Raw genomic sequence first — 14314 nt, forward strand, 5'->3', positions numbered from 1 at the left:
GTAATCTGCGAGTGTTTTGCGACTGCAATTGTGGTCACAAAACATTCCTACATGGCTAGGGACTTGCTATTAGGAAGGGAACGCCCCTTCCTAATAGCAAGTCTCTAAACACTGTTTTGCAAGTCCCAATTCATCGCAATTCAAAATTGTGTCAGTACATGGCCATACCAATTTTAGCTTGCGCAAACGGGTCGCTAACCTGTTTGCGCATGCTAAAATTGGTTGTACATCTGGCCCTAAGTGATTTGCCCAGAATCACATGATGTTGACCATCTCTGTCGACAGTTGAAAGCGTTTTCCCAGCTTTCAGGTCGACCGCTTTAGCATTAGGCAACATGGCGGACTGAGCTGAGCTGCTCACTTTGGAGTGCTTTGCCCCTTACATGTAACTAACATTTGCCAAACAATGGTATTTCCCTCTACTACAGATGACATTGCATTCACATTTAACAGGAGGTTGAAGGGATCTCTCTTCGCCACCTACAAATCTGCCCGCCACTACAGCAGCATCACTGCCGGTTCCAGTTAAATGCACCAGTTACCTAATTATCTTAATTCCAGTGATGCCAATAGGTCAAAATGTGTGCTAACTACACCGGGAGAATCCACTGACTGCACAGTCCAGTTCTGGTTTCCCATTGGAGCATCAGGCGTGTTCTTTCCCTGAATCAGTGAGTGAATAACTATCCCCTTCCCTTTTTACAGACCGGAAAAACGAAAGTCAAAAGGCAGGGATTGCGTAGTGAGCTACAGATTGATGACATGACTTATATTTGGTAGGGTAAAGCGTTAGCTAAAGCTTTTATATGATCTTATTGGTCCTTTAAATGTCCCATACAGTAGAACAATATTTGATTTTTAATGACATCTTCTGTCAAGAGATCTTTTTTACAAAAAACAAGACAACTAATCTTTTTCATTAAAAATTCTTAACCTCAATATTGTTATGTAACTTTTTACAAAACCATCAACATGTGTGCCTTTCTACACTGCGCACACTTGATTTCCTCATTCAATTTGCTAACGCAGACCGGTCACATCATCACTTTTTGAAGTATAACAATGTTTGTGTGCAGGAATAAGATGCAAAAGCTGCACACTAAAATGAAGAATACAATTCTGGCTCACACAATTAGAACCAATTTGAAGAGAGGAACAGATCGTAGAGGCAGCACCGATCACTGACAGAATATCGGAACCAAAAATATTGTGCAGGCAAAAAATTGTGTCAAAAATATCGAGGACCAAAATATCGAGAAGGTAAGTGCAATAGGTAAATATAGATTTACTATTCTTAACTCCACATCTACGTACCTTGAAGATTTATGTACCTCTACATACCTTGAAGATATATGTACCTTGACGATATATATATCTGTGGACTGATATATAGTAAAACTTTGCCTGCCTATAGAAACTTACCTTCACGATATTTTAGTACACGTTATTGGCACAATATTTTGTCCCACAATATTTTTTTCCCGATATTCGGTCTAAATACTGGCAGCACATGTGGATATTCCCATTACTTTAACAGGCTAGTATGATTTCTTGGTTGTTCATGACTTTGCACCACCCTGAACAATATACCTGACTGTGATCCTTAAATTAACTGAACTCATCCGACTACTGTGGTTCTTATACGCAAGTTCAGAAAATATCTTGCATTCTCTATTCTAATACAGCATGAGTCAACCATTATGGCCTTCTTTTGTGCTGCTTCAAGATACAATAAACTTTTGTTGGTAGCGTGCCACATAGTTCTGTTTTTTTTTTACTTGTTTTTATTTGCAACACCGCACAACCATCATTAGACATAATCATAAGAAGAAATGTTGCCCATGGGGCCATTTCGTAGGGTATATCATGACAGTCTATATGAGCGCACGCACCCTTCACTTTTTAAGCGCATATTCCCAGTGAGATGTTTATAACACATCATTCACGCCCCGGGAGTAATACGTGCAGCAAATTTGAACAACGGAACAGAAAAAACAGGTACATCTTGGTAGCGACTAGTGATGGAACCCCATCCGCACCCAACTTGTGCGAATCACCGAGAGCGGGCGGTTCAGTGGCAGTCTTTAACATTTATCTAACAAACGACAGAGGAACAATCCTTACTACTATCCAGTATACATCAGTGCTATGTAAGGGAGCCAGGAGTATTGTCAGTTGCTGTGTGCGGTGGGTGGGATGTGTGGTGTAACCTCTGTGTTGCGTCCACCCCTCCCACATCTTGGTTTCCAGGTGGGTGCAATCCTTCCAGTATATGCCCCCAGTCTTCTAAATCCCGTTCTGCATTCTCATCCGTGCATACTGCACGTAAGCAGCCTTCCTCAGCCACCTCCCATTCTCGAATGTCCGCCCTCCATCTTTGCACTGTTGGGAGGATGGTGTGTGTCTAATGTATGGCTATGCAGGGCTTAGCCAGAAGCAGGCCCAGGAGAGCAAATTTGTGTCTTCTCCAAGTACCCTTTCACGGTGGCCACTTAGTTAGCTAAGATTGACATTTAACTGCTAGAACATCAACAACATTTAAATATACTGCTGCAGATTATACACTGCTACTTCTTCCTGCCCGGATAATCTTTAAGATGAGTTACACCACTTATAATGCCCACAACGTCAAGGACCCAGCTTACCTATTAAACAAACTAAACATCTCTGGGGAACACAAGAGCAAGAGCTTGGAGCTCACCAAACGGAAGCCAAAACACTGCAAGAAGAAAAAAGAACAGAAGAGAAGCTGCCTTTTCTAGTCAAGTTCCCAAGATCTAGAGCAAACCTATCAACAGCAGATCAACATCAACTCTTCTACAACTCACAAAAACTCTCTTTCGAAGGGCACTTCTCCTGACCTACCAGTCTACACTTGACCTCCGTCCGGTTATTGTATCTTCCTAGGAGCTATGCCCCATGTTCAGCACTCTGTGTCTCTTGAGCTAATTGCTCCAGAAATATCAACATGTACATACATACACAGTGTTGTATTCCGCTTTAGGTGTCCGTATATAGGTTTTTCTGATATGTGTCCTTATATAGGCACAATTCGCATTGCCCTTATATAGGCATAGGATCCCAGTCCTTATTTAGGCATTAGCCATGCTATCCAAATACAGGCATGGTCACCTACATCCGTCCACCCCAACGTCACAATGAGTTCTTAGAAAACAGACCCTTAAGCTGTTGTGAGTTTGCCTAGCCCAGGATTATTGATTTCTCCAAGAACTAATTTATTATGTATGAACGGCTATACCATACGGGTTCATTCATGATGTCTTCCTGACTTTACGTCAATGCAAACATTCCTAAGCACCTTCCAGGTATAAATATACCTTCCCTTACCATGGCAAGCCACGGCTCGGCTGCAAGACTTGATACTGCTCACCATGGCGGCAAGCAAGGAGGAGACCTCGACTTAGAGGAGCCCGTGTCCCGGCCTAATGCACTGACAAGACGCTGTCATCCCTGCTCGCAGGGAATCCATCTTCCAGTGTTCTGACTCCCTTCGCGGGGTGTTATAGTTCGAGAACCGGTTAGAGATTCCAACCTCTCTCATTCTTAAGGTATGGAGCTGACTAGAACCTAGAGAGACTCTTGGCATATCAGACTTGGTATACTAGACTATAGCATACAGCACTTACTTTTTACCTTGTCCTACACTTAGGTACACTGGGTTAGAATTAGTTAGAGAACGCATCGTATGAGTACTCGCATTTTTAGCCTATGTTATTTGTGTATATGAATATATATGTCATAGCTAAAAGATAATGCTAGCGAAGTATTAGTTCTTTCTACTGTTTACGCTGTACATAATATATCTTGCATACTGTCTTATGATTGTAACAGCACATATCTCTTACAGGAGAAATAAAACTGTTCAATAAATCCTTTTATTGTAACGCCTGTCTACTCTTTCTGTGTAAACTCTGCAGAAACTAAGCATGCACAATTAGAACTGTTATCTATTGTTTCCACGATTCTGAGAGTGTTCCGATTCTACAGGGAAACAAAGTTGTCATGTTTATGCGGTTGCCAGAAACTATTCCCTTCTTGTTTCACAAGGAGTTTCTAGTGGCCTCTGAGTTAGCTGGCACACAAAGTAATTAAGTTTAATATACTCGATAGGGGCATACTGACCTCAGTCCTATGCCAAAACTATAGTGTATATTATTCCAATGCGGAGAGCCTATTAGGGAAATAGGAACTACACTACAACAGAAGATATGAAATTTACATTTAGAAACATGACATAACTCTCCTTGAACAGTGGAATGGCTGTACCTTGTATTTCAATTTTGTTTACTAAGAAATAGCATCAGTCGGTTTTTAACACCTCTAACTGCGTTACTTCAAAATTTCACCTGTTTCTATTAAATAAATTAAGTGCAGCACTACATTGAAAAGTAATGTTTCAGTTTCTTATTTTCATGAGATAGGCTGAAAGTAAGTGTAACCATCAACACACCTTTGGGCCGGGTCCAACGGCTACGACAAACAAATTGAAGGTCTACAGCAGTGGCACTGCTTCTGGCTAAAAGGAGAGTGGCCATACACGGGGGAAAGAGCACTACACCCGCATTTAAACGCTGGCTGCTGGACATGGGGTACTGTAAAGACAATCTGAACATAAATGCAGAAACGCTGCTGGAATCCTCATGTCCGAGGGACATATGGACCCCCCAAGAGCTTACTTATTGGGCAACTCGGACAACCTCTCTCCTGATATATTTTAAGATGATGCGGTTGGGAAGGTGTGAGCGCCGACTATGTAACATAAACTATGATACCCGCGTCAAATCACGGTATTGTGTGTACTAGATGTTTAACAGCTGATGGCATGTTATATTTGTATTGCTTCAAGAGCTATAACTCAATAAAAAAATCAACACACCTTAAAACATATTTACAACAGCAATACTAAACAAATGTAATCAGAGGGTTTAACCCTTTACCCCAACCCATAACCATATACCACAAACTGTAAACTCTTAACTGAATATACTTCACACTTTCTCCTGAACCCTTTAACCATAACCAAAATCTTATAAATTAACCCCTACATTGCTAACCATAATCTCAAAACCTTATAACCCAACCCCTACACCTCATATCCTCAACCCCCAACCTCTAACCATATACACCAACCCTTGAACCTATACATGCAACCCTATACCTAAATACCTAAAATTCAACCCTCACCCTAAGCTCTTAGCCTTTGGACCCTGTGTCTTATACCCTTAAACCTATAGACCTAATCCTATACCCTTACCTATAACATCAATAACTCATACCTAAAGCCCTACTCCTTAAACACTAACCCATATCATATACTCGTAAACACCTACCCCTTCACTCTACACCCCAAACGTCAATGTTATTCCATTAACTCTATACCCCAAACCCCATAACCGTAACTGTTATACCCTTAACCCCAACCTTTAACTATCCCTAAACCTATGTCTCAACCCTTGAACCATACCTCAAGCTCTTAACTCTTAACCCTATACCTGTAATTTCTAACCCATAACCCTTGATTTCTAACCCAATATCACTATACCCTTTGCCTCAAAGCCTTAACCCCAAACCCATACCCTAAAGTCCTAAACCCATACCCTAGACCTGTAACCCACTATTCCGTTAATCCCTATACCTTAAACCATAGGTCTTCAAACTGGGGGGCGGGCCCCCCTAGGGGGGCCTCAGTTGATCCCAGGGGGGGCTCCATGCTCTGGCCAAAAAAAGCATTATGCTCTGTAATGGGCCCTCACTAACATCTTTTGTCATTTATATCCTAGCTGGGAGTATGTTTCAAAAGGGGAAGGATTCCAAATATTCTTCAACTCTCCCAGCCACACACTATGGATACTTTTAATAGATACAATTTTATAGAATAATTGAGAAAAATTCCAGGGGGGGCCCAATGATTTTTTTTCCCCACGGGGGTGGGGGGTGGGGCGCAACATTTTAAAGTTTGAAGACCACTGCCTTAAACCATATTTACTTAACCACCAGCCGTTAACCCTTTCACACTGTTGTTAACTTTAGTATATTTTGGGAACACATAATCTGGAACAGGCTACTTTTTTGAAGTATTAATTTTTAAAACGAAATATTTAGAAGTCATATTTTTGGAAGTTGGATTTTGGAAGTGTTATTTTTAAAGTTGGAAGACAATAACCAGTGTAGTATTTAGGTATGTAGAAGTGTCACACAGATGCATTCGCTTACCTGTGAATGACTGCAAATAAATCCTCTGTAGTGCGGGGCCTGTTGGGAGACACAAAGACGTCATCTCCTTCGGGCTGAGAATCTTCGCCCATCGGTGACACTAAGGAATCGTCACTCTGAGAGGAGTCTTTAAAAAAAAATATCCAGATGATTATAAGTCTTTGAGGTACCCTGAAGCAACCAGTACACAGCTTTTCATGTTACAGGATTAACCTTTTATTCACATGCTGCCCACATTATCTTTTAGCTCAGAAATTCTTCGGCGGACATTTGAAAAAATGGCATATTACTATCCCATACTGGCCACATTAGACTGTGACACTGGCTATGTTAGCTTGTTATATTGATAAGCAGGTAAGTACGCCTACTAGGAATTTGTTCAATTGTGTATTTATATCAATTAATAAATTCAATTTAGACAAGCTCTATCAAAATAGCTTACAATTCGATTACTCAAGGAACAATTCAGATAATTGACCAATGAATAGATCATTCAAATAAAGTTTAAACAGACACAGGTGTATATATTCAAAAACTGATTTTATATTAATTGAAGATTATTAGTTTTAAAGGGTACAAAATTAAAAACAACACAATGTAGCCAGAAGTAACAGTGGCATAAAATTAAATATCCTTCATAGTTACAATTGTGTACACCTTTTTCACAAAATGATTTTAAGGCATTCTGAGAAGTTTACACAAAGCAAACATTGCCTACAATACAATAAAATATGAAATAGGTGTAGTTGTCCATGTTTCGGTCTAATAATGTCTGTGTCCGTTAGACCATCCTCAGGACCTTGAATATGTTGATAAAAAGACCCCTATATATACGAAAAAGAACCAACAGTTACCGTGTAATATTTGACATTTGATCAATTTATAATTAAAAATAACACCTGTGTGAAAGAATTTCCCAAAAATGTGTCTCTATTCAGAAGTAGAGACCTGTATAAAACATAAGCAAAGGAGAGGGGACCCCTCTCCTGAAAGATCAGAACATCTCACCCAGAGAAAAGAGAACAAAAGTGAGGGAGAAATGTAATTTATTCACACTTACTTCACAATTAGTAAGGTTAATATTTGATATATCTAATCCACAAATTGTAAAATGCCAAAAGGTTCTCTATTCCAGCACACAATGCTAGAAGAAGAAGGAAAAACAAAATTTCTAATTTCAAATAATGCGCTCATGTTTTTATAAAAGGAGTTTGCTTTTGTTTGTTAATATATAGCTCTGCTGAGACAGACAGTATTCTAACAATATAGTAAGGTGGCCAGAAGGCTGTGCCTATGAGTGTAGCTACCTTTATGCAATTTAACCTGAGATTTACGCCTCTCAAGAGATAGAGAAATCTCTAGTTTCACTCACATCAATGAGGAGTGAACAATTCATATATGTTGTTATTAGGTTTAATTTTAACAATTAATCCTTGTTCTATCAATGTTTTACACTGTAGATCATATAGGCAACATTGTAAATCCAACTGTCTCTATTTATATTATGCGTACCTGCTTATACTATACTGCCCAAGCCGTCAAGGGGTGATTGGGTTTCCCATTTTTTGAGATATTGTTACATTGATGGCAACAATTTGCACATGTGTGCCTGTGCATTAACTGAAATTAATTTGGCACTTGCACAATTAGTAAATCGCCCCAAAAGAGAAAAAAATTCTCAGAAAATGGGAATTGTCCTTTCGTACAAGGTAATGAAAAAAATGCACTGAAAAATATATTGTACGCATCCGTTTGTACACTGTTAGGTACAAAAACATGACAGCCAAAGAGTTCAAATGTTCTCTAGTTTACTAAGGGCATATGTATATACTGAAATGGAGAAGAAACTGCTAGTGAGTGCTAATCTGAGATTTACTTGAAGTCTTCTTTGAGGTGTTCTGCAAGACCAGCAGTCTGGGTTTAGATCTGCTATGAGACCATACTCCTGGACTAGGAGACCTTACTGCTGAATGTGATCATTTCTAGACAACAGATTCCACCTGCATTTCCCTGTGGTGCTTTGAAGCTACTAATAACTGAGACATTAGCTTCATAGACAGTAGAGAGTCTTTTTCTGGACCATACCTCCCAAAGCACAAATTATAGATTTTTTAAGTCATTACTGGTCAGGTTCGCCGGTAACAGCCTTGTGTATCCCATTTGTTAACAAGTACATAAGGTTGTACAGTATTACAAATTGGAAATATGGTGTTTAAACAAACTGAAGATTATACACTGTGAAATCTTGAAAGAGATTAGGATTGCTTGTGATGGCAAGGGTTAGCCATGTGAAGTCATAAACTGGCCCTTACCCCTGCAATTAAGAAGTTATTCTAGCTTTATCCCCCTAGAAGAGAAAAACCTCACATCTTTGAGAAAAAAATCCATCTCTGGGACCTCCAGTCTGGCCCCAGTCGCCCTTCATTTTTCAGCCAAAATTCTAAAAGAATGTTGAAAGTTTTAAATTAATAGAAATACTAGCAAGATTGCTGTGGGTAATTACACCTTTCTGCAGTTCAATTAAGACTGTCAGTGCTCATATAGATAACATTGAACTCATATACCTGTTGCTGATGGAGCTCGGTGAAAAAGAAAGTGGGCTTGTTCAACAGACAGGCATCAACAGTGGTTGCTAATAAGATGGCTGGTGAACTTTTTTTAAAAAAAAGTTTTTAAAGTTTTTAAAGACCTTTATTGAAATTTGCACATCAGGTTACATAGTAAGAAAGCAAAGTTTTGGCAAGGGACAATGAGAGGAAGAAAATCCACATCTGTTACATACATCGTAAAGACACTTGTACATTAGTAGCCTACAGCTGAATCCGGGTGGGGGTAATGGGAGATGGAGCCGGAAACGGCATGGAAGAGAGCTGGATGCAGGCAGTGTACCGGCGGAGGAGGCGGTGCGCAGAGGGAGATTGCTGGTGAACTTTAGCTTTACAGATACCGCCTACAGCATGCTAAAAGCAGGCCCAGCCTATGTTGCTAACTGCTGTTGTTTAGAATAACTGACTTTTCACTGGTTCAGGGTTTGCCGTCCCTTTTGAGATGTTGAGTCTTCTCCATCTGGCAGTTTTTGCTTAGAAAAACCTACCACTAGTGTTACAATTGCTTCTAAGAAGCACGTATATCTTCATAAGAATCTTCTTTTTGTGTTATCTAGTTATACTTTCTCAGGACTGGTCAAATGTTAACATGAAAACTGCTTTAAGGACCATTGTGTGGTAAAGAGAAACTCACTTGGTCAACTATGTGGGAGACTTGAAGCAGGAGAACAATTGCACTAGCATTTTTACACAATTTCCTATATTGTGACTTTTTGGAAAGAGGCTAGAAATACATCATGTGCAGTCGTGGCCAGTGCAGGTAAGCGCAATGGGGTGGTGGACGTATTCTGACATCTGTCGACTTCCCCCTTCACCCTGCCCTGCCTGACCGCACTTACCTGCGCTGGCTGCCGCTGATCATGTCACATGTTTACCAAGTCCTTCATAGGGCAGGTTGGCCAATACAAGTGGGCAACGGGTCAATTACAATCAATAGTAAAAAATCCCAATGATTGAGAGGAGGAGCCTAGCGCGCAACCAAGATGGCCGCGTAGGTGCGAGGCTCCCGAAGACCTCCGCAACCTCCTACGTTTATCCTGTCTTCATCCTGAATCGGTTGAGGGGACTGTGTCGGTGAACCTGAGCCGAGGTGGTACCCGTTTTTCCATTTTTGAATCGGACCCCGGGTGCCGTGATGAGCCTCGACTGAAGTTTGCGGCCTGCTCCTCTCCTGACCCCGGACTTGAGTTTGGGGGTGATCCAGTGGAGAAGTGAATAACAACGGCGGGACGAGCCTGGCGAGCCGCGTACCACACACTTTCACTTTCGCTTTTGAGTCCCCTTGCCGTCATCGCGAGTGGGATCACGGCGCTTCTTTGTGTGGTGGTTGCCTCGCTGGGGGATCCTGCCTGCCTGCGGGGACCTGCTCCGCCTTCCTGAGGTGCCCTCCGGGGTCCTCGGCCTCGATTGCTCGTTCTCCGCTGCATGACTCATGGGGGTGCGAGATACAAGACGATGGCCACGAAGCAGGATGGAGATCGGCTGAAGGCCAAATCGACCCGGCGTGGCGCCGCACTTCAAGTCAACATCATGGATCGCTACACCCTACCAAAAGGTTCTCCCGGCGGGTCGCATAAGTCTTCCGAGTGCCCTCCGGATGCCCCGGATTTGCCGACGGATCTGACTTTGCAGGACGTCATGGGCGCCATAGCTGAGATGAAGACCTCGGTGGGTCAACAATTCGACACCCTGGCGCACAAACTCGACGCGGTCCTCATCGATGTCAACCTTATTAGAGCAGATCTATCCAAGACAAATGACCGGGTTGACTCTTTGGCCCATACCGCGTCGGGCCTCACGACTGAGGTGGCGGCCCTCCAGACGGAGGTGCGCCGGCTCCGGCAGGCCAGTGCGCTCACGGATCGGCGACTGGAGGACTCCGAGAGCAGGGCCCGGAGGAATAACGTTCGCATTATCGGAGTGCCTGAGGGACTGGAGGATTCGGCGGCGGATCTCTTTGTGGAGGATCTGATTTCTACTCATCTCCAGCCCCGAGGACTGAGTAAATTCTTTGCGGTGGAAAGGGCCCATAGAGTTCCTGGCGGCAAGCCGAAGGTCGGAGCTCCCCCGCGGCCTCTCATTGCCCGTATCTTCAACTTTCGGGACAGGGATGCGATTCTACAAGCTTCCAGACTGCGGGGGCCGCTTAAGCTGGAGAACATGGAGGTGAACTTTTATCCTGATTTCACGCAGGCGGTCCAGAAGCAGAGACTGAGTTTCATGGGCGTCAAGCGGCGGCTTCGAGATATGAACTTAAAATACGCAATGCTTTTCCCGGCCAGGCTGCGTGTGGAGTCTGATGGTCGCACTCACTTTTTTGACCGTCCTGAGACGGCCGGGGACTGGTTGGACACTTTGTCTGGGGGACATGATCGGGATGGGATGGGGCCAGCTGGAGGAGAGTGCCCACTGGACCGGGTATGAGGTATTGACACTGGGGCTCATTCCTGATGATGCCACTTTTCGGCCAAGCTCAGGGTTCCTTGACTGTTGTGTCTCGTTCCCCCTCCATTGGAGGTTGTGCGGTGTTTCGAGGGGGTTCTCTTTCCTCCTCTAGGGGGTCTTTGTAGTTTAGTTCACACAGGGGCGACAGGCACACTGCAAGTTGGGGGGGCTGTCTGGGCTCATGCAGGGGTGCAGGGAGGGGGGAGTTTTGTTTGGGATGTTGGGTTGGGGTTGGGTATTGCTTGTTTGTACCACAAGGCAGAAGTATTGTTGTGCTATATCTAAAGTGCTCTCTGGGGGGAGACTGATCGGTTTTGGCTGTGATGGGGGGTAGGGGACTGAGACTTCTGTCCTGGAATGTTAATGGATTGGGGGACAGGATAAAACGGGGGGTGGTCCTGCAGTTCTTAAAACGGATTTCACCTGATATTGTATTTCTGCAGGAAACACACCTTATTGGCAATTCCTTTCGTGCCATGAACAGGCGGGGCTATCGCCTTGTAGCCCATTCGGGCTTCACCTCTGGTTCGAGGGGTGTGGGCATTATGGTTAAAACCTCGCTCCCGTTGGAGGTTGATGAGGTGCTCCATGATGATAGGGGACGGTATACGGCTCTAGTGGGCAGATTGGAGGGTAAAGTGATTGTTTTGGTTTCTGTTTATGTCCCGCCGGGGTTGCAGACGACTACTTTAGCTGATTTGGGGCGCCTTCTTCTTGGACTGCCGGAGGGGACTCTAGTGGTTGGGGGGGATTTCAACGCTGTAATTTCCGGAACTGAGGATCGTCACCCACCCAGGGATCTCCCCCGCGCCCAAGCTTGGTTGTCTGGCCTCTTGGATACCCTGGGACTGGTGGATTGTTGGCGGCTGAAACACCCTACGCATGTACAATACACCTTTCATTCCGGGGCTCATGGCAGTCTTTCGAGGCTTGACTATGTTCTGATGCCGGCAGCACAGGCGGGGAGGGTTGGGGAGGTGCGGCATCTAGCTCGGGGTATTTCCGACCACTCCCCGCTCTTGTTGCACTTCGATATTGTCCCGAGGGGGGAAGGGAGGGTGGTCCCGATCAACCCCTGGTACCTGCGTAACCCCACAATCCGCGCAGATTTGGTTAAATCCCTTGAGCAATATTTTGGAGATAATGTGGAATCTGTGTCGTCTGCTGTTTCTCTGTGGGAGGCGTTCAAGACGGTAATCCGGGGGGAGGCCCTATCCATCATTTCCCATTCCAGGAGGCGCGAGCGGGAGGAGGTGACCCGTATAGAATCTGAGATAACTGAGTTGGAGGGTGGTCTGGATTGTGGTGTCACAGACGACAAACTGCATGCTCTCAGACTCAAACAGGCGGACTACAAGGCCCTAGTCACAGAGGCGGCCAGGGGCCTGAGTAGAGAGCAACAGGGGCGACTGTATGATGTGGGTGATAAGGCTGGTAAACTGATTGCGTGGCTGGATAAAAAGGAGAGAGCGAGTCGAGTTGTCCAGTCAGTTGAGAGACTGGATGGTGTGTGTGTCACTGAGCCGGAGGAAATTGTTGATTGCTTCGCTGAGTATTTTCGCGGGGTGTATTCCCCGGTATCTTCCCGCTCGGAAGAGGATTCCCACGCCCTGCTTAAAGATATTGCGCTGCCTTCCCTTTCGGAGGAGGATAAATTGTTGATGGACGCGGCTCCGACATCTGAGGAGATTGCCCTCGCCATACGTTCGGTCGCCTCTGGCAAGGCCATGGGTCCTAATGGCCTTCCCATCGAATTGTACAAATTGCGGCCGGATACACTGGCTCCGCATCTCCGTGATATGTTCCTCGCGGCCCGTTCGGCGGGTACCCTCCCGCTGGACCAGCGTCTTGCCACTATTGCGGTTATTCACAAGGAGGGGAGGCCGCGGGATCGGGTCACGTCTTACAGGTCCATTTCGTTGTTGAATGCGGAGCCGAAAATTCTGGCCAAGGTGCTGGCTAATCGGCTGGTCAGCGTGGTGTGCGATCTGATCCATCAGGACCAGTCCGGCTTTATCCCTCATCGCAACACCGCGCTTAACCTGCGGCGTCTGCATGGGGTGCTCGCGAGGGTCCCGTTCATACGTGAGCCAGCCATTTTGGCGTCCTTGGACGCCACTATGGCGTTCGACACGCTCGAGTGGCCGTATATCTGGGCGACGCTGGCGAAGTTTGGGTTTGGCCCGGGATTTATTGGCTGGGTGAAATTGTTGTATTCCGGACCGCTGGCGCGGGTGGTGGTGAATGGTAGAGTATCGGCTCCTTTTGAATTGGGCAGGGGCACGCGGCAGGGCTGCCCACTGTCGCCGCTCCTCTTTGCGCTCGCCTTGGAGCCCCTGGCGGAGTGGCTGCGGTGGCACCCTTCGATTCGTGGTCTCCGATGGACTCCTGAGTATGAGGATCGCGTCTCCCTTTACGCGGACGATATTCTTTTGTACCTTGCTTCCCCGCGTGAATCGTTGATTGTGTTAGTTGATGTATTGTGTTCATTTGGCCGCAACTCCGGCCTAGTCATCAACTGGGCTAAATCCTGTGTATATGTCCTCTCAGGGGAGGCTCCTCTCCTTCCGCGGGGTTGTCCTATCCAGGTTGCTCCGCAGGGATTTAAGTATCTGGGTATCTTTATTACCCTGGACTCTGCGGCCCGATATAAACAGAACCTACTCCCCCCCCTCCAGCGCCTGAAGGAGGATGTGGCGCGTTGGAGGCGCTTGCCGCTCTCGCCGCTCGGCCATGCGGCGCTGTTTAAGATGATGTCGTTGCCACGTTTTTTATACGCTTTACAAAACACGATGGACGTCGTCCCGGCTCGCTACTTTCGGGAGGTGGAGGGTCTGCAGCGCCAACTGTTTTGGGAGGGGAGGCCGCGTATTGCCCTCGCGAAGCTGACGCTCCCGTGGTATGACGGGGGGGGTCGCCCTCCCAGACATCAAACGGTATTACTGGGCCTCCCAGCTGGCTGCGATAAACCACGGGCTTTATGGGCCCGCCCTTAACCCGGCTTTTGAAATGGACAAATTGTTGTTGCC

General features: G+C 45.3%; 1 protein-coding gene across 3 annotated transcripts in view; it reads right to left on the reverse strand.

The window, feature by feature from the left end:
• The window catches only part of NHS (NHS actin remodeling regulator), a 462726-nt gene that overhangs the window by 12345 nt on the left and 436067 nt on the right, over positions 1 to 14314 (reverse strand). For all 3 annotated transcript variants that reach the window (XM_085622665.1, XM_085622666.1, XM_085622667.1), the window contains one exon: positions 6235 to 6361. In XM_085622665.1, coding sequence (XP_085478791.1) covers positions 6235 to 6361 — 127 coding nt within the window. The remainder of the gene's footprint in view (positions 1 to 6234; positions 6362 to 14314) is intronic.

The sequence above is a fragment of the Triturus cristatus genome, chromosome 8 (genome assembly GCF_964204655.1).
Source record: "Triturus cristatus chromosome 8, aTriCri1.1, whole genome shotgun sequence".
NCBI classification, from domain to species: Eukaryota; Metazoa; Chordata; class Amphibia; order Caudata; family Salamandridae; genus Triturus; species Triturus cristatus.